The following is a 21,052-nucleotide window of genomic DNA, read 5'->3' on the forward strand; positions in this document are numbered from 1 at the left end:
AAACATTAGAATTTTGTTGTTGTAAGGTTGTATGTACAATGTTGTGTTTGGGTCGTTCTTTCATTTTATCTTTTAAAAGTCAAAATTCTACTTTTGTTTATAAAAACAATGTTGTCCCGGTAGTGTGTCATCGTGACATCCTTACAACTAAATTACAAAATTTATCCAACATTAAAATTTCTGTTGGGCAATCAATAATAATAATAATAATAATAATTACACATTTTGGTGGTCTTTTGGCTGCTCCTGTTCAGATAGTCTGCTCTGGCAAACCCTTATCTTCACACAACCTGGCAGAGGTTTTGCGCTGGATGCACTTCCTGATGCAACCCTCTCATTTTATCCAGGCTTCGGACTCAGATAAAAGGCTGGGGTTTGGAAAGGAATCAAACTCAGGCCTTCTGCATGACATGAGACACCTACCACTGAGCCCCCAATGCCCCAAAACATTATTATTATTATTACCATCATTATTATTGTTAATAGTAGTAGTAGTATGGATGATTAAGTTTTCTTTTAAAGTTTTTTTTTTTTCAATTTAAATTGGTGTTCAAGTCATTCTATAAATGAAAAGGATGTTACTTTCCCTCCTTTTTCTCTTTCCGTAGACTTTCCATGATTCTGGTCCATGCATGAGGTCGTGTGGTGCAACCTTTTAATGCTCATTGGTTACAGCAACTGAAAAAGAAACAGCAGCTGTTTTCCATAAAATATGAAAATTGTTAATTCGAATCAAGTCTGAACTGCAGAAATAAAATATTATGATTTCTCATAAATAAATCCTCCTAAATAGTTTGAACATCACTTAAGATGAGTGCAAATATCTAGAAATAGGCTTCACTATATCATATTTGGTATCAGGATTTTATAATAAGAAAAATATTAGATAAATATACCAATATTTCACTGGCCAAGCTGCCAGACGTGGCTGATCCATATGCACATGTACAGTAGCTAGGGATAAAAATGTTTAACATTTATCATATGATGTCAAGTTCAAATAGAGACATCCAGGTGCATCGTGGTCTCCTCGTCATTACCCAGGCTTCTCGGTGCTCTCCAGTGTCCTCGACAACCCCCCGACATCCCGTTACAAAGAGCTACCGGGCAGTATGCTGGTTATAGTCCATTTCTGTCCGGTGCATTTCTGGACGGTGAGCTCGAAGCCGAACTCGCTTTCGTTGCTCTCCAAGAGCTCGAGGCATCGCTTTGACTTCCTGTTCTGTATCGAGCCTCTCTGGGTAGAGAAAGAAAAAGAGAAGAAAAGGAGACTTTTTAGACTCACTCTCTATTTTTTGGGGGACTGCAGTACTTCATTTCAGGGTTTTTTTTCCGAAATCTCAGCATGTGTCCATGCGACAGGATGACAAACGCTGCGGCGAGCGTCACTTCTAACACCCTTCACGGCGCGGAGGCCGAGGCGGCAATCACAAAACAACACAGGGAGAACGAGAGCTGAGAAAAGTTTTTGCATGTCCAACAAAACCCGTTCATCTCCATCTGTTTCTTTATCTGCTGCAATGGTGAAGCTTCAGACATTAAGCAGCGTGGTAGTACTCTCAGACCTGCTGGGAAATGCAGCATGCGCCGTGGACCACTTCATCGTCTTTTATTTCGTATCAGTATTACTGTGTCTTTTGTTTTATTATTCATTAAAAAATCTCCTTCTGATTTCTCAGAAGTTGTTGATTTGTTTTTAATAACAGGACAGGACTTCCAGCTGTAAGGTACTGTACATCGCAGGTCGATATTAACTCAACTGTTCTAATAATGTAATTGTTACTAATTGGTGTTGATTGGTCAAGAGTGCTGGGTCTAGACCTGTGTAACTGAAGAAACCCCAGATTATAACTCTGCCTCCAGAGGCTTGTACAGTGGGCACTATGCATGATGGTGCATGTCCTAAAGTGTCCATCACTCTGTAATAGGGTCAGTCTGGACTCGTCACACCACATGACCTTTTTCCATCGCTCTAAAGTCTAAATTTCTGTTGGGCAATTAATAATAAAAATAATAATAACAATAATAATAATAATAAAAATAATACATTTTGGTGGTCTTTTGGCTGCTTCTGTTAAGGGTTTGCCAGAGCAGACTATCTGATCTTCACACAACTTGTGCAGTTCCTGATGCAACCCTCCCATTTTATCCAGGCTTCAGACTCAGATAAAAGGCTGGGGTTTGGAAAGGAATCAAACTCAGGCCTTCTGCATGACATGAGACACCTACCACTGAGCCCCCAATGCCCCAAAACATTATTATTATTATTATTATTATTATTATTATTACCATCATTATTATTGTTAATAGTAGTAGTATGGATGATTAAGTTTTTTTTTTCACTTCAAATTGGTTTTTGAGTCATTCTATAAATTAATAGGACTCAGTACTCTTGACCAATCAACACCAATTAGTAACAATTACATTATTAGAACAGTTGAGTTAATATCGACAAAACCGAAGCCTTTTTTTTTATCAGTCTTACTAACAAGTGGTTTTATTATGGACACACAGCTGTTTAGTCCCAATCCTGTGAGTTCTCATCACAGCGTGTATGCAAATGCTCTCACTTTCACTATTAAAAACAGCTCTCATTTCTACTGTCTGTTTTTTTTTTTTATAACATGTTGTCTTTGTTTGATCCAGGCCAATAACTTGACCCTTACGAAAACCAGTCACATTATTTCCACAATCATCTTCCAACATGGTTGTTTAAGAAATAAGAATCTGCTCACAGCATCATTTTTGTTAAAATATTTTTTTGCAGCCAAAGCATATTAATCTCTAGAGCTCTTAGGTATTTTTTTTTGTTTGGTATAAATTTAAATAGCACTTTGCAATGTATTTATGTAAATAAAGCAAAAAAACAAAAAAAAAAATTATATATATTTGCCTGTATGAAGACATTTTCTGTAAGTGAACCTTTGTATGTGACATGTGTAGAAGGAGTCTCCACTGCCAACACTTGGTAAAGTTAAGCTAGAGCTTACATATTTTTAACAAAAGAAAATTCAGTTCAACGTAGAGAATGTGTGTGTTTTGTCTGGGCTCTCTGTCTAATAATTTCAAGATGAACAGAGGCAATGGCTCAACAGGAAACTGAATAACTACGGGGTCTGTCGGGAAAGTATCCAGCCATGTAATGACCGGATTTCATGTAATAAACTCCTAATTGCGCTTATAGTTTTCGCGCTGTTCTCAGTCGCCAGTCCTACACTCTTATACAATACAATAGCACATAAACGTTTGTTATTCCCAGGTGTTTAGTTTGTTGCAGGATTTCTAGAACGTAGATCACTTTTCAGGAGATTCTCAACCATCTTTGAAGTGTTTGTGCCACACTTTGATGTGCGCTGCATCGTCTCCGGAAGTCCTCTGAATCATCTGAACACTTACTGTAAGGCCACATTTGATGCTGATTCTTTGCTTTAACTGCCCTTATTGTGAATGCGACGGCCAATATGGTGAAAATTAATTTTCGCTCTCTCTCGAGCTCCACACGTCACTCCTGAGCTGCCAGTGATCCAGACCCCCTCTGCCCTCCGGACCTGTCTGACTCGTCCTGATGCCCCACTTATGGTTGAAGATCTGATCCCATGTGGTGCTTGGGATGCGTGTGGTGAATGAAGATGGTTCCACTTGACCATGAAGATGGTCTCAGCAGCTGTTCCCTGATGGCTTGTCACCGCAGTCACTCAATAATTTAGGACTGAAATTCCCACGAACAGTTTTGTACCCAAGCCTCCAATAATGAACTGGACTTCATATTACCTTAAACACCTCTCCTGTTATACCTAACTTCCAGCCTCCTAACACTCATTATGACTTCAGATCAATTCCTGCTATCCAAAATATCACCCAAATGAGGATGGGTTCCCTGTTGAGTCGGGTTCTCTCAGGGTTTCTTCCTATTGGCATCTCAGGACGGTTTTCCTCCACACCGTCACCCTCGGCTCGCTTATCAAGGACAATCTGATTGTTTTGATTTATACATATTTTCACACACATTTCATACTCATTTCCATAATTTTCATTTAAGCTGATTTGCACTATTTGATTATTTTTAAAAGTGCTAAATACTGTAAATAAACCTTTTTTTTTTTACTGAATTGATTTTAATTAAACTCTTCTTCATCACACCATTGGGTCGATGATTATTTTCCTATCACAGCATGCAACCGAGTGGTTTATTACTCAGTATAAATTAGATAAAAATGATATGACACAAACTCCTGCAAGAAATGTTCTGAAAGACTAAAACAACATGACATTTACAAATAATTAAACTGTTTACATTTATTATAATCATTCTCATTATCCTTTGATTAGACATATAAGAATAAGTTTTCCTCAGACTCAAAATATAAATTAATTGGAATGTTTTTATGTTTAGGGTGAAAATGTCATTATGTTTAATTTTGTGTTTCTTTTTTTTTTTTTCATGCTAACCTTATATCCTCAGTACACGACGCATTCAGACGGCATTAATACAATCTAAAAACATATCGTGAGCAGTTAAGTGGAGCGGTGCGTTAATGAGCGCATTCCTGTTGGATTAATTTAGCTATTCAAGTTCAATGCAAGGCTAATTAATTGTTTTTCCTTTTTTTTTTTACAGTCGAGAAGTACGAGACGTCCTGCTGCGCGCTGCGTAATCACACCAAATCAGTTTAGCCTTCAGGTTATTGAACAACATAATTGCCTGGTTCGGTGTGTTGGCTGATAAAGCCGCTTATCGTTTCCCGCCGTAATTTGTTTCTAATCATCGAATATGTATCTGAATCAATCAATCTGAGCTACAAAACGTGACAAGATTAAATTGAGATGTTGAAAGGCCTTCAGGATAAAATGCAAACAAAGGGTTTTGTCTTGAACAAAAGAAATAAATAAAAAAGATGATTTTTATTGATATTTAAACACAGAATTAAAATCATAATGTCTAGAGGCTGCCTGTGATATTATTATGTGCGTTTGTTTATCTCTTCTTGAGCTTGTTAATTGTTAAAGACGTGAATTTGTTTGTCTTTCGGTGGCGTCCTAATGTAGCGAGGAAAAAAAGTGTCAAAAAAATCTCCTCTGCTTGTTGCAAAGACACACACACACAAACACACACACACGAACATGTTTGTTTGGCTGGGAAATATTCCTCATTTCAGTGTAATTTCGCTCTGATTTGCGGCGGACGCTTCACACCAGACACAATCACCTAAAGCGCGGCGTTTCCCGCGGCGCACACGCTGGGTGTAAAGAAGCGTGCTGGAATTACAGCGTTCAGACAAATTGCACTGGTGACGTACGATTGCTTTCTTTAGCGCCCCAGTGAGCTCTCATGCCTGAGACTTGGAGTGATTTAGAGTGGGTTAAACCCCCTGTGCCGCGACCAGCGCTAGCCATGTCGAGGACGTCACATGGTTTTAAACATCCTGTAAAGTTTACCATAAATGCTAAAGTGCATATTCGAAATGAATCACATACGTAAACATCATTTTAGTTGAAACACCTGCACGCCTGACCTTTCATCTAATCAGCTAATCGAATGGCAGCGGAGCAGAGCAGTGCAATAAATCAGGCAGATGTAGGTCAAGAGCTTCAAGTGGAACAAAACATCTGAGTGAACCGAGTACGTAAAACTGAATCAGTGCGTTTGCCGATGGTTACAGCTCGGCTAGGCTGTATATTTAGACTACTCCTCCATTTATTCGCACACGGCACGGTCTGACTCCGCTATGATAGGTGGCAGTATGCCTCTTTTCAGTGCATTAGTATTATATTCTTAGTTGAACTATTACATCGCAGACCGAAGCACATGACAATCAAGATAGCTAGCAGCAAACTGGTAGCATGTCAACTGGTCAAAACATAGACAACTTTACAGTGGTGTGTATTTTTTTTTGTACATACGCTACAATTTACTTTATGTACAAATGATAGTTGCATGCTATTCCTTTATGTTTATGGTGCGATTCGGAGGCAGGCGCCACTGGTATATTGTTTCGCTGTTATGCATTTGGTTTCGATTTCCGCGTCTAAAGCAAGGACGGGAACTGTACAGCCTGTGCACAGCGCCCATGCCGATTCCTGTGTCTGACTGAGTTATACATGCAAGATTAGCTCGACTCCCATTTACATTTATGGAACTTAGCAGACACCCTTATCCAGAGCGACTTACATTTTGATCTCATTTTACATCTGAACAGTTGAGGGTTACGGGTCTTGCTCAAGGGCCCAACAGTGGCAACTTTGCTTGTGCTGGGGTTTGAACCTAGGACCATCCGAGCAACAGTCCAATGCCATTTCCATCTGACTCCCAACCGCATCATCTGGTTTGCTAGTCCGACTATGAGAAGTTCCATTTAGTACCACTCCACCGTCACAACGCTGATTTTCACACATAATGATTTCTAGGGTTTTTCAGGCTCGAAAAAACAAGAAACGGTCAAACATCCGTGGTTCTGCTAGACCTCAGTGGAGGATGATCAGACTTGGAGGATACAGTTCCTCAAATATGCACGCTTTATAACCATACTGAGCAGAAAAGCATCTCAGAAGACCACGCAACACGATACAAATGTTCTTCTTCTTTGTGTTTACCGGTGGTTTGCTCGATGTTGCATTAACTGTCACCTTCTGGTCTTGATCTCTATCGTCTTCCTTTGAGTTGAAATTCTCTTCTTTTTGTCCTGTCGTCCTTGAGAAACCCATTAAATACTTTCTTTCTTGCTCTCTTTCTCCATTATCTAAAACACTTTTCAAAGTGTATTCAACCTTTCCAAATTCCCACCGCTCCTGTGTCTTATCTGTGTAAGTCTGTATGGTATCTGTGTAACGTTTAATGAGTAGGTTTAAAAAAAATGTATACACACACACACACACACACTAAATGCTTTAGACACAACGTATATCCATACTCTGCTCCTACAGTATACTGTATGTGTGTGTGTGTAAGTGTGTATATGCTAAAAATACATTCATAAGATAAAAACATTGATTTGCTATATAAAAAAAAACAACAACAACATCAAAAAGAAGCCAGTTAGCTGTCATGGTCACTTTTTCTGGTTCAGGAGTTTCACACAGAATCAGCAGGAGACCGTCATTTTGTACTGATGCAAAACTAATTAATGAGGAGCCCAAGAAAGAAAGCATGTTTTTCTGTAATAAAGCATCAACAGAAACCCAAATCCCTCGCCTAGCTAGCGGCAGACGGCGCAATCAGCCGTGTTAAGAGGTGTTAGGAGTTATTATCTTCTGTTACTTTCTATAAGCTTTTTTTTCCCCGCCTCACAGATAAAACATTTTTACTGCTCTTTGAATAAATAAAGAAAAACCTGTCTTAATTACACCTCAGCCTGGTATCCTTCCGCTTTATTACAGTGCCATGTTGCGATGCCCGGGCACCTAACAGGGACGAGGGAGCCTTTACGCTCTACTTACACCTCACAGCTGAGTGTGTGAGAGTTTCTGTGCTATAAGACCAGACTCGCTTCTTCAGGGTTCTAGACGAGCTCGTAGAGAGGCTCCACCCACTTCTCCCAAGAAGCTCGTTCTCAGCTGGATGTTATTTATATTTTCTTGTAGTGCCTCTTACGAGGGATGTTACCTGAGTGAAAAGCCAGTGCAGCTTCATGCGCTTGGCCGCGGCGTAGCTGCACTCGATCAGCCTCGGATGCCCGTTCACGTCCACCAGGCACTTGTTGTCGTCGTCGTCGATGGTGGGGCTGAGCACGCCCACGTGGAGCTGCTGCGTGCTGCTGTAGTACACGTTCTGAAACGACATGACCATTAGAGACATGAGCTGCTGACTACGCGTACGATATAACGCACAGTATCTCACGCACAGTTTGTTTACACATCACTTTATTTCTTTGTAGATACATTACAATGAAAAAAAAAACTTTACAATATAAATTCTAATTACAATTTATTTTTTGCAAAATAAAATGAAACAAATAAAATTTTTATGAAATTACAAATTCAAAACAATAAAATCAGAAATAAGAGTATTAATACTTATACAGACCCTGAACATCAATCGGATCACTTCTTCAGTCACTGACCGCAATCTTGGGGTAACTTTGGACAATCAACTGTCATTTTCCTCGCTAACCTTACTCACTTCTGTCGATTTCATCTTTATAACATCAGAAGAATTCGTCTATGTCTCTCTACACAGGGCACTCAGGTGCTTGTTCAGTCCCTTGTTATTTTAAAACTGGTCTACTGCAACTAACTCCTGGCAGATCTTCCTCTGTCCGCCGTTAGATCTGATCAAGAATCCCAAGTTCCTGCACCTCCCCAAGTTCTCCCACACCACTCCATTTCTCCGCTTCCTGCACTGGCTTCCTGTATCTGACTGCATCAAACCCAAAACCCTGGTGCTTGCCTAAAAGCAAAAAAACAGGCCTGCACCCACTTGTTGTACCTCTTAGCGCTAGTCACACCACGCACTGCACCACGTTCCCTCCGATCCTCCAGCATTACTCGGCTGGGATCACCCATCCCACAGAGATCAAGGAAGACATTCATCCAGACTCTTTTCTGTTCTGGAACCTACTGTAGGTGGTGGATGGAACTTCCTCTAAATGTCGTCCATACAGCGGAGTCAATGGTGATCTTTAAACGACGGCTTAAGAAACACCTGTTTTTTCAAAACTTGGGTTAAAAAGCAAAAATCCCACCGGCAGTGTTTGACTGCTGGTGCATAGTGACCTAGTAACCCAGTGTAAGGATCTATCCCGTGATGGAAACTTAAGCATTTTCTGTAAGCTTCTCTGGTTAAGAGCTTCTGCCAAATGCCTAAATGTAACTGGAAGGTCAGGGCTTCAGCCCAGCACTGCCAGGCTTCCACTGTTGAGCCCTTGCGCAAGGCCCTTAACTTGCTTAGGTCTGCTCCAGGGGCGCTGTATCCTGGCTGACCTAAGCATCCTAACTGGAATATGCAGGGAAAAAAAATCACTATGATGTAAGTACCACATATTCCAGTTAGGATGCTTAGGAGACATTTATGTGACATAATTGAATTATTTTTATTGAACTTTGTTAGTTCTCCTTACCTTTGTCTACATAGGCCTGGGAAGAATTTAAAACTACCTTCTCCCCTCTTACGTAATTACACTTAATGTCGATCACCAGCTCTGCCAGTCACAGTTAGTTAATTCTGCCAGTTGGAGAAGGACATGTGTTGGTGGAGACATAAACATTTTGAGAATAAAAAGTGTTTGTGGAACTGTTGTATAAAAGCAATATCACACCCGAGGTCATGCTGTTATGCAGAATATCAGCACACTGGTGATCATGCAGTGATCCCACCAACATACCAACATGGTCCCAACTTTTCATAACATTTATTAAGGAATTAACATACACACAACGTTTTGACACCCGAACATTCCTAATTCCGAACCTCTAATAAGAAGGATGTTTGCAAGATGGAATCCCAAACAGGGGGATCCAAGTTGTTGCTAACAGGTGAGCTAACAGGACATAAAGCTTACGAAGACATTGAGAATGGGTTGACTTTTGTGCGGTCCATGACCAAGCGGAGGTTGAGGGGTTTGAGAAAAATAGTATTCCCTGCACTGACACCAGTCTCATGGGAAGTCAAGCATTGTTATAGGAGAATAATCCACACCGGTATGAAGTGATACGGCCCAGTGCGAAAGAGAAGCCTCTGGCTAAGACTTTGTGCAGGATTTAGCATTTGCATTAAGAAACAGCGGCAATGCGGGCATCATTATCATTCACACACTCGCTGTGTATCTCACATACATCCAGAAGATTTAACACTTGCACTAAATGGCACATCTGATCTGAAACATCCCTGTCCATCAGGGTCCATACACCCAGACGCCATCAAGTTGCTGCTATTGGGTTCTTCAGCAAGTAGCTCCTTTACCCTTATTGCTCCGGAGCGTGCCACATCCACCTTGGATGGCGTGTACAAGAAACACTGTCTGCAAAAAGCTAATGGGATTATCAAAAATACTTCTCACCCAATCTTGGACTATTTACCCTTCTCCATCAGGCTGGTGCACAAACAGACTGAGATATTCAGTACCTTTTCCCTGTGGCTGTTACTGCACTGAACAGATGATCACGGTATGTTAACCACTGCTCCACTGCACTGTCACTTTCACTCTATACTGCACTGCTTCATCCACTATGCATCTTTGCACCATCTATAATTAATGTTTATCGCTGCACTACTGTATAGTTCACCCGATTTATTCTGTATATAAACTGTACTACAGACATGCGTTCATGTACAGAGGTATATCGTGTTAAGCATGTTGACATGTCTTCTTCACCTCACAACAATATATTTGCCACTTATGCACTTTTAGTTAGAAGCTAACTACATATCATTATATGTACTTTGCACAGTAAAAATAAAGTTGAATCTAATCTTTTAAAAAAAAAAGTAATATCATGGCTGAACCGGTGCTCTGACCCCGACTTCCTAGCAAGCTGAGATACTTTATGTGCAGAAAAGAATTTCACTGTGCTGTAATGTACTGTATATGTGATGACTAAAGGATTAACTTAAGCTTAACCTAAGTTAAAATGCCAGAAAGCTGGCATGCAAGACTGAGCTTTCGATATGTTTGGAACTGTACTAGGGAGACTTGTTAGTACTTGATAACTGTCTCTAATCTGTCTGAAGTTTAAGTCACAACGCCGGTTTATTTAGTATAGCTAAATAAATCAAGTCATTCTGTATGGCTGAACAATCTTACTGCTGCATGTCAGGATGATGAAAAAGATCAAATCAACATGAACGCTATCTTACCTTAGATATTTCTAATGTTAATTATAATAAAATAACATTTTTAAATAATTTCAATTAGAAATATATCATATTCATATATCATATATACATTGACTCCAAAATATTTTTTTTATTTATATACAGTATGTTTGCATTTGAGTTTGTGAAATGGTGCCGTTCCACTATAATCCTATAGGTGGTGCTGTCTAAACTATTCTCACATTGGCAGGCAGCACAGAATCTCCTGTCGCAGGAGATGCAGTAGACGTGTGTGTATACATTTTGTGGGCCCCCCCTGTATATCGGATCGAGATGTTTATAAAAAAAAAAATTAATAGAAAAACAAAACACTAGAAAAAATGTTTTTCAGATAGGATGTGACACAATTTTTCACACTTTTTCATTTTTCAGATGATAATGCTTTTCATCCCCTGATCAATGATTGTTTTTGGTAAAAATGCATACACATTTATATACTCAGCAAAAAAAGAAACGTCCCTTTTTCAGGACTGTGTATTTCAACAATAATGTTGTAAAAATCCAAATAACTTTACAGATCTTCATTGTAAAGGGTTTAAACAATGTTTTCCATGCATGTTCGATTAACCATAATCAATTAATTAACATGCACCTGTGGAATGGTCCTTAAGACCTTAACAGCTTACAGAAAGTAGGCATTTAAGATCACAGTTCTAAAAACGCAGGACACTAAAGAGACTTGTCTACCGACTGTGAAAAACACCCAAAGAAAGATGCCCAGGGTCCCTGCTCATCTGCGTGAACGTGCATTAGGCATGCTGCAGGGAGGCATGAGGACTGCTGATGTGGCTAGGGCAATAAATCGCCATGTCCGCACCGTGAGACGCCTAAGACGGCGCTACAGGGAGACAGAAAGGACAGCTGATCATCCTCGCAGTGGAAGACCACGTGTAACGACACCTGCACAGGATCGGTACATCCGAATATCACACCTGCGTGACAGGTACAGGATGGCCACAACAACTGCCCGAGTCACACCAGGAACACACAATCCCTCCATCAGTGCTCAGACTGTCCGCAATAGGCAGTCCATGAGGAGGAGATGCACTGCAGTACTTCAAGCAGCTGGTGGCCACACCAGATACTGACTGGTACTTTTGATTCTGAGCCTCCTTTCATTCAGGGACACATTGGGAAACATTTTTAGTTCATTTCTTATGGTGTTGACTCTTTTAGTGTTCATACAAATATTTACACATTAAGTTTACTGAAAGTAAAAACAGTTGAAAGTCAGAGGACGTTTCTTTTTTTGCTGAGTATATTATCAGTCAGAGAAAAAAAAAAACACCCATGCGTGTTTATGTAGTGTCTGTAACTTTTTTGAATTCAAATCAATTAACTTAAGTGTTATTCAGATGAAACTTGGAGAATTTAGATTACTATTATTATTCTAAAGTGCAAAATTGTTAAGAAACTGCGACATGAATTTAACATGGTTACGGACACTACAGATTTTTATTTATATTTATATATAAAAAAAAACAAAAAAAACAATTTAAGCAACATTTTGTACAGGTTATATGCTGCTAAAAGCTTACACCAATTTTTGTATCAACACTCATGAAGCAATATGTAAAAATTTGTATTTTAAATTATTATTATTGTTTGAACCGAGACAGTATAACGCTGAAAAATGGCCATTTTTGCTGCACATAGTGCATATAATCATCTCTCCAAAACGGCTAAAGTTAGCAACTTGAATTTTTTGGGGAATCAAAATCGCTCACTTCCATGTTGAATAAACTTCAGAAGCAGCTTCTTTGGCGCACACATATTTTTCTTTTACATGTATGAAAAAAATAAAACTGTGTGTTTTGGCCGAATACAAATCAAATGGACATCACATAAGATTAACACATTAACACCGATTATTAAGTGTTAATAGTCAGATTGACAGTTAAACTGGTGACAGGATCGTGGGCACTCAGACTCGCCGGTGCCCGCGGCTGCCAAACGCCAGCCTGTCTGGTCTAATTCCACAGAAAAGCCAATGCAGCACAAAAAAAGTCAATTCCATCCCTCCTAGGACATAACAGTTAAATAAAAAATGAAGCAAGTCCACTCTCTCTCTCTCTCACACACACACACACACACACACACACATCACTCTGAGGACTTTCTGAAGTGCTTTTCAGATGGAAATGTGTAGAAGCTAATTAAGAACTGTGTCATCGTCTCCGTCCAAAACACACAGATCTCACTAAACTGGAGCAGTTCAGCCCTCACACGCGTAACCATGACAACGTCCATCAAAAAGAGCAAAAAAAAAAAAATTCGCTCTAACCTGCTTGCCTTGCTCGACTCGTCTCTCTCTCTCTCTCTGTGGAAATATCTCAGGATGACTTTTCCACTGAGCGAGCCTGTGCACTATAAATACTGCCGCTGTTTCTCGTCTCCCAACGAGGGACTGGTCACGGCCGGACGTGACGTGACGTGTTTTATGTGAGAAGAAGAATGACTCAGACGTGCAACAGGAGAAAGCTTTCTTTCTGATGTTATTTCCAGATACGGCCGTTTCAAGGACTTTCCGAGCGGCATCTGTGTATGGCACGCGGAACGCAGCCTGGCACCGCAGATGGCAAACACCTGGGGACACACCCGAGGGTCTGAGGAACATCTGCTACACCTGCCGCTCACTCTGATTTGAATCAGTGCCAGGAATGGCTTCATCTCGTTCGTGATTTACGCGGTTATACAGTATTACAGTAACCCTGGATTCTGATTGGTTAGGAGGTGTTGATGAATTCTCTGTAGCAGCAGCTCTGACAGTAGTGCAGCACAGGATTATAGCAAGACGTTAGCGTTTCTATGGTGACAACGGACACGGGGACTTGTTCTGACATTTTTATTTATAATTTATTTGGAAGGAGACGCCAGTGTTAGTGCATCCAGGAGATCCTTCTGTGGTTCAGTTTAATATACGAGAGCGTCTCTCTCTCTCAATCTGACCCTCCAGATAAAACACTACACACACACACACACACACACACACACAAAGTGCCGATCATCTTCACAAAAAACTATTTATGAGAGAGGCAGGGCAAATACAGGGGAGCCAGAGACCGAAAGAGGCAGAGAAGCAGAGAAAAGACAGAAAGAGAGAAAGACAGAAATAAACAGAGATGTATATAAACACAGAGAAAAAAGAGAGAGAGAGAGAGAGGGAGAGAGAGGGAGAGAGAGAGACAGAAACAGAAGAGACAGAAGAAAGAGACAAAGAGCAAAAGAGACAGACAGAAAGAGCCAAAGGAACAGAAAGAGAGGCAGAGGAAACAACAGAAAAAGTGAGACAGAGACAGAGACGAAAAGTAAGAGACAGAGAGATGCAACGAGATTCAGAGAACAACAGAACAAAAATGAGACAGAAAGAGAAAAAGTATAAAACAGGAGACAGACAGAGACGGTAAGACAGAGACAAAGATGGCCACAAAGATAGAGAGAGAAACACAAAGAGATAGAAAGACAGAGGGAGAAAAGAGAGAGAGAGAGAGAGAGAGAGAGAGAGAGACAGAGAAAGAGAAAGTCTGAGCCGATCTCCACGGGAAAGAAATCATCTCTATAAATTCTCCTCCAGGCCTGTGGACATTGTGAGGGGGGATGAAGGTAGATATGAGATATAAATGAGTTATGTGAGAGACGTGATACCAGCAGGAGACGTGATACCAGCTCGGGACGCTGGGGGAGACTACCAGCATGCGGCCCTACTGACCTAAAGCTCCTGAGCACAGGAGTAGTGACCATAAGGACATTTAGGACAGCTGTCTCACACACGGAAATAAACACGCTCTGAATTTACTACCAAAGCAAGACAAATGATCAACACAGAAGGACGCCGATAAAGGACAGAGAGGACAAAGATAGAGGAAGAGAGTGTGTGTGTGAGTCAGAGAGAGAGAGAGAGAGACCTAGCACAGGATACAGATGAAGTTATAAAAAGAAAGAGAATTTGAGACACAGATTTATACAGAAACAGACAATGAAAAAGGGATGGAGAGACACCAAAAACAAAAAAAGAGGAAAAAATTAGAGAAACAGAAGAAAACAGAGACACAGGCAACATATACACAAATAAGAGATGGAGAGAGAGAGAGAGAGAGAGAGAGACAACCCTTTGTGATCCAGAAAGAAAGGATGATACAGAAAGAGACGCAGAGGGAGACGCAGACAGAGAACAATAAAGAAAGAGAGACAGAAAAAGACACAGAAACAGATAGATACGCAAAAACAAAAAACATAGTTACAGAGAGATAAAGAAAAAAAAAGCTAGAGTGGGACAGAGAGAGAAAGAGAGGCATAGGGACAGATTCAGGACACCAGAACGGGAGACGATAAAGAAAGAAAGGAACACAGAGAGAGAGAGACATAGAAAGATGAACAGAGATATTGAAAGAGAGTTAGGGAAGGAAACATAAAGAATAAGATAAAAAAAAAGAGTGGTAGAGAAAAAGACAAAAGGAGATAGAGGGACACAAAGAGAGACAGACAGACAGACGGGTATAAGTGCTCACCTGCGGGGTCATGCCATGACAGAGGTAGAGGATGGGGACGTTGTCGGTGTCGGGCCCTTGATCCAGACACAGCTCGCTCTTCAGAGAGTTCCTCAGCTGCACACACACACACACACACACACACACACACACACACACACTCATTGGCTCATTGTAACAATACATTGTAATGTAACTGTAGACGGGCAATAATTACTCATTTTCAGTAATTAATGTAAATTATGATGATGATATCATATAAGAGAAACAAGAACCTCCATAATAATAATAATAATAATAATAATAATAAACAACCTAACCTACATGTTTTATCCCTCATGGTGTGTTCGAGTTAAACGCCCCCCTTATACAAACTTGACATTTGGATTTGCGTGCACCGATTTCTTTCTACAGCATTCCCGGATTAAGCCCTAAGAGACAGGTCACTCAATTACATGCTTCCTCTGTGTTTCTTCAAAGGACGTTTCTGTGGAAACGACTTTTCCTTTCCCTCCTTAGCTTTTGACCCCCGCCCCAGCGTGACCGCGCAACACGCTCATCTGCTTTCTGCTGCTACGCTCCGCTTTGATTGACAGCCCTCAGAGTAACGAGGGCAAGAGTTATTTTGCAATCTGGAATGAATTTTAATAAAACTAACCCAGGGAACCACACGGTGAATTGTGAGGTGTAAGGTGACCGTGCAGTGACTCGCGCGTGTTAACACGGCAGTTCAGAAACGGTGAGACGTTAGGAATAGGAAATCAGGGTTGGGTCAAAGGGGTCGAGCAGTTTCAGAAGTGAAAATACAAATAAAGTGTGTATACAAAGACCCAAATCGGGGCCAGTCGGAGAAGCAGCATTAGCATGGATGACAAAATAAAAATAAAAAAAAACATCTGTCCAGATTAATTTAACCCTTTAACCTTCTGCTCAACTTTTTGGTAGACTTTTTTTTATTATTATTACGTTTTCTGCTTTATCCATCTATACTGCTTATCCTGTGCAGGATTGTGAGCGGGCCTAGAGTCCATCCCAGGGCACAAGGCAGGGTACACCCTGCATGAGGTGCCAACTCAATGACACAGACACACACACACACACACACCCAAACCATACCCTATGGCCAATTTGGAAATGCCAATTAGCCTACATTGCATGACATTGCACTGTGTTAAACTTAAAAATTAAGACATCTGTACTAATTGTTTATGGTGTGTTAAAAAATCCTTTTTTTACATTTGCTTTTGCAGAATGCCAAGTAACATAGGCGTAATGACACCAAAAACATTTGTTCTGTTGCACCAGCACAGAAAAACAAAATTTTATTTATTTATTTATTTATTTATACAGGGATTTTTTTTTTGTTACATTTATGCTTTTACCATGAAGCAACCTCTCAACCATTTGGAAGAGATCTGTACTGGGGTCTTCTAACCCAAACATTGATTGTGGTTATTATTGCCCCAGGGGAAAAAAAAATGCAAAGCAAAAAAATAGTGAAGACGTTAGTGAGAGTTAATGATTTGTAATGTTTAGTAAAGTACAAACAATTTCTATCACATTTTTTATATTTAAAAATATTTATATATATTTCAGAAAAAATGTATTGTGGATCACGATATCGATATTGTCTCATACGGACACATCAGTCTTTCGCAATCGACTGTGATCAGCATCCTGATCTTCGTCTTGTTGTTATGTTCCAAATTCTGTGTGTGTGTGTGTGTGTGTGTGGCCAATGTGATGTTCGTGTTACTCTCACTTCCTCCCTTTTAATGCTTCTACTGTTATGGAGTCTCGGCTTCATCCGGCACTTAGGGTACTGATTATGCATCCGTCTCTGATTACGGTGTCTGCTTGGGAGATTGTTCTGAGAAAAAGCCGTAACAAAACATCACGGAACGCGCAGGTTCCTGCCTCGGGCTTGTAAAAATTACACTCGTGTTCTATCAGAAACTTTCAATTACCAGAGTAGTGTGAATTCTCCAATCTGATTGGCTGAGAGATGTCAGTGCGGATTTATTTCCCATAACAGCAGCTTTGACACCTGTGCCAGATGTAATTCAGGTCTCAGGTTTATATGAACTCTCGTATTCTAACATGTTATTGTTTCTATAGTAACAGCTTTTTCTCAGGAACCTGTACGGCGACATATCACCTCAACTGATCCTGATAGAGTTTATAGAGCATTGGTTTCCTTAAAATACAAAAAAACAAACAAACAAACAAACAAAAAAAACACACACACAGTAATATTTCACTGGCATTGTTTCGATAAGCTCACAACATTTATTTCCTTCCAGAGTCAAATAAATTCTCTCCCAGATCTTGTATTGATGTTGGGTGAGTCAGACCGCTGTGTAAAGTTTCTTCCAGCACATACCTAAGATTCTCAATAGGGGTCAAGGTCTGGACTGATCTAGGCACACAATTTGAGCCCAATGAATCCTGGCATCGTCATCTTGGAATATGCCCACGTCATACCCTGATGCGCCCATCACTTAAGAGCAGAGTAAATCCGGTCTCATCAAACCACATGACCTTTATACAACGCTCCACAGCCTATTTTTTATGCTCCCTAGCCTTTATTTTTTAAGGGGTATTAACATGCCCAAAAAGTCATAAAAATCAGCAGTCAGTTTGGTGCCACCAAACCGGGCCAATATCATCTCAAGATATAAGGATTTTTGATATTTCAAACCGGTCATCCATGACGACGCCTTAAACGTATTCTGTAAAGTGGTTAATAACTTTCTGTGTGACATCATATTGAGTGACATCATATTGAATGGCCTAAATGTGTGCGCGCCCACTGTGGCCACTGTCTTTCTGGCGGCGCTTGGGCCCGATCATCGCTCCTTGCTTAAGGCCACGTAACCGTTTAGTTTTGCGTTAATATGACAACCATGTTAATGCTGGCGCTGTTTTTATGTTTGTAATACAATACCTTTTCAGTGCACGTCACATTTACCAAACAATTACACTGAGCTCCATAATTACTGGCACCCTGAATCCTAAAATCTGGGTTAAATTTCTGTTACTCAGTGAAAGATTAGAATTTTTTTTTTTACATTTTATGGTAGTGGAAAGCATTAAATTTTATGTAGCTTTACCTCTGAGTGTTAGAAAGTGCTGACACTGAAATTTCCTTCCATAAATGTTAAGAATCTCCATCTCCAGTCAAATACCTCGTATAGGCGAGTGGATAATAAAGCATATTTCATCTGATCTGGTTTATTAAAATGATTTGGATGATTTGAAGATAATGTGTTTTAAGGTTAAGTTGAACATACTGATTTAACAACATTGTAAATCTTGCACATGTGAATGTGTAATAATGCGCATAATGGTTAAGACTCTGCATTACTCATCCTAACATCAGGGGGTTCAAACCCCGGCCCTGCAGTTCACAGAGGTGAAAAGACACGCGGCCGTTACGATATGGTATGAATATAAAATCAAGGCTGGGTCTAGTGGGTCGAGCGCCGTGAAAAGAAAAAATGCAAATAGATGTTACTGATTCGGGCGGTTCAGCACCGTGAGACAGGACAGCGAGGGTTCAGAACTAAAAGTCCAAATTCCATGCACGAAGACCGGAATCCGGGGCTAGTCAGAGAGGCAGCGTTAGAATTGATGACAGAATTCAGCGCTTCCCCTATGGGGCTTGTTGGAATGTGTGTGTGTGTGAGTAAAAATTACGGTATCATAGAAGGATACTTGAAGACACAGTATGCATAATTTGTATTAAAGTATAAAACTCAGCTAGAGTTGCTGCCTCTGCATAAAATATGCGTAGCATAAAAAAACACAAAAAAAGAACAACTGTCCAACTGAGTTTAACCCTGTAATGTTCTGCTCAACTTTTTGGTAGAGCACAAGACTACTTCCATAAACAATGCATGTCTAATCTCCTGATTCAGTATATTATAAGCTATTAGATTCACATGATCCGAAAATAAAATGTTTTAAGGTACTTTTAAACTCCACAACCTCCAATCTGCCACCCTGAACACGGCCATTAACCCTTAACCCAGTACATATTACGGTTGACCCCGATATGTCCTCTGACCCCAGATTCCTAGTTAACTAAGATATTAGGAAAATGATATCACTGTAAAATAAATAAACGTAACATGTGTGACATCGTACCACTCCGTACGCGATGGTGTCCGTGTACATCCTCATCTCAGGGTAGATGTTCACCAGGTACCATCTGAAGGTCTTACACTGCAGCCTTTTCCTCAAGGCTTTCCTCGCTGAGATATCGCCAATGTCTATACCTGAGTCCTAGACACACACACACACACACACACACACACACACACACACACACAGACCAATATGAAGAGACACACGTCTGAGACTCTGTAGTTAATGGCTTTGCAATGAAATGAAAGTAGAGACCGTAAATGGAAGCAAATGGAAAGTTTGGCGCGGAATGTTTGGCTTATTATGAAAGCTCTAAGATGAGTGCTGCTTCACTCTGTATAGTGCAATAATTTTTCCTCACTCTCACACATCTCTCTGAACAACACTGCGGGTGATGAACGTTTGCACAGCTGAGCACTTGAAGTCAACTAGGCCTGGACCGGTTACCGGTTTCAGTACGGGTTTTATTGTGAAATTCTGTATTGCGAAACGCATTTTCCTATAGGAAATAATGTAAATGCCGGTAATCCGTTCCGAACACGCGAAAATATAACCAATATTACTAATTTCCAACACTATAATCATATTTTTGCATATAAAAACAATAAACATTTTTTTTTATAAAGACATGTAAATAAAGTAAAATATGAAATAAATATAGACATTAAAACACACTTAACCTTAATTTATGATTCCTCGTGGCACGGACTAAGAGTCTACAAAACTGAAGCTGTCTCTCTTTTCTTCTTGCCATCATCCTCGGGACCCATAATGCTATTTGTCTTCACTATATCTTGCACAAAATGGAAAAAAAATATTTTTTTTATTCACTTCACTTGGCTTTTCACTGACGCAAACAAGTTTGATTGGCTACTGGAAGTAAGCGTAACCGGAAGTATTTTTGCTAAGACGAAAATTCGCAAGGCGGGGGTATGCCGAGGTAGCACTGTAGCTGTTTAAAAACACTGTTTGAAAGTTTTATAGTTTCTAAACTACTAAAATTGTCCATCATCCCGCTCCTGCAAAAGTAAAAATGCAGGATCCCTCAGGTTGTGTGGAGCGGAGTGTAAACTGACCTTTCCCGCCTCAGGTTGATGCAAGAAGTCGGTCAGCAGGGTTTGAGAGCGAAAGAAGGTGAACCACCACATTAAAAATGATGAAGTCAGCTGTATATAAAATTTTTAGATAACACCAAGGTAACGTTGTTTCCCTTAACATTACATCAGAGTGCGGGGGAGAGCGGAGTGGTATTGTCTTTCTGTAAAATTACAGAAAGTACGTTTACTTTTGTAGTATTATAAAATTTAACAACTGTTTTAAAACAAAAACAAAGTGAGGGTGAGTCAAAAATTATCCGCACTCCGCTTACAGTATATAAGAACTTCTGTTGGCTGCACTGACTTATCAGCGCTTTCCGTTTGAGGCCTTCCCGGTCGCTGCTGTGCAGGTGTGAACGTGTTACATCAGTTCATTTGTAACTACGGTGCGAGCAAAAAAGTATTGTGATCACATGCTATTGTGATTTTTTTTTTTTTGTGGTCTGAGGGTGTACCTGGTGACAAAATAACTCACGGAAGATCATAAACAGAAGTGTTTGGATATCTGCAAA

At 40.2% G+C, this 21,052-nt stretch overlaps 1 protein-coding gene across 1 annotated transcript in view; it reads right to left on the bottom strand.

The window, feature by feature from the left end:
* Positions 1 to 210: 210 nt before the first annotated feature.
* The window catches only part of galnt18b (UDP-N-acetyl-alpha-D-galactosamine:polypeptide N-acetylgalactosaminyltransferase 18b), a 122,467-nt gene continuing 101,625 nt past the window's right edge, over positions 211 to 21,052 (bottom strand). The window contains exons 8-11 of the mRNA XM_053513734.1: positions 19,444 to 19,581; positions 15,316 to 15,411; positions 7,601 to 7,765; positions 211 to 1,237 (exon numbers count right to left, since the gene is read on the bottom strand). Coding sequence (XP_053369709.1) covers positions 1,091 to 1,237; positions 7,601 to 7,765; positions 15,316 to 15,411; positions 19,444 to 19,581 — 546 coding nt within the window. The 3' untranslated portion in view covers positions 211 to 1,090. The remainder of the gene's footprint in view (positions 1,238 to 7,600; positions 7,766 to 15,315; positions 15,412 to 19,443; positions 19,582 to 21,052) is intronic.

Source organism: Clarias gariepinus, chromosome 15 (assembly GCF_024256425.1).
Source record: "Clarias gariepinus isolate MV-2021 ecotype Netherlands chromosome 15, CGAR_prim_01v2, whole genome shotgun sequence".
NCBI lineage: Eukaryota > Metazoa > Chordata > Actinopteri > Siluriformes > Clariidae > Clarias > Clarias gariepinus.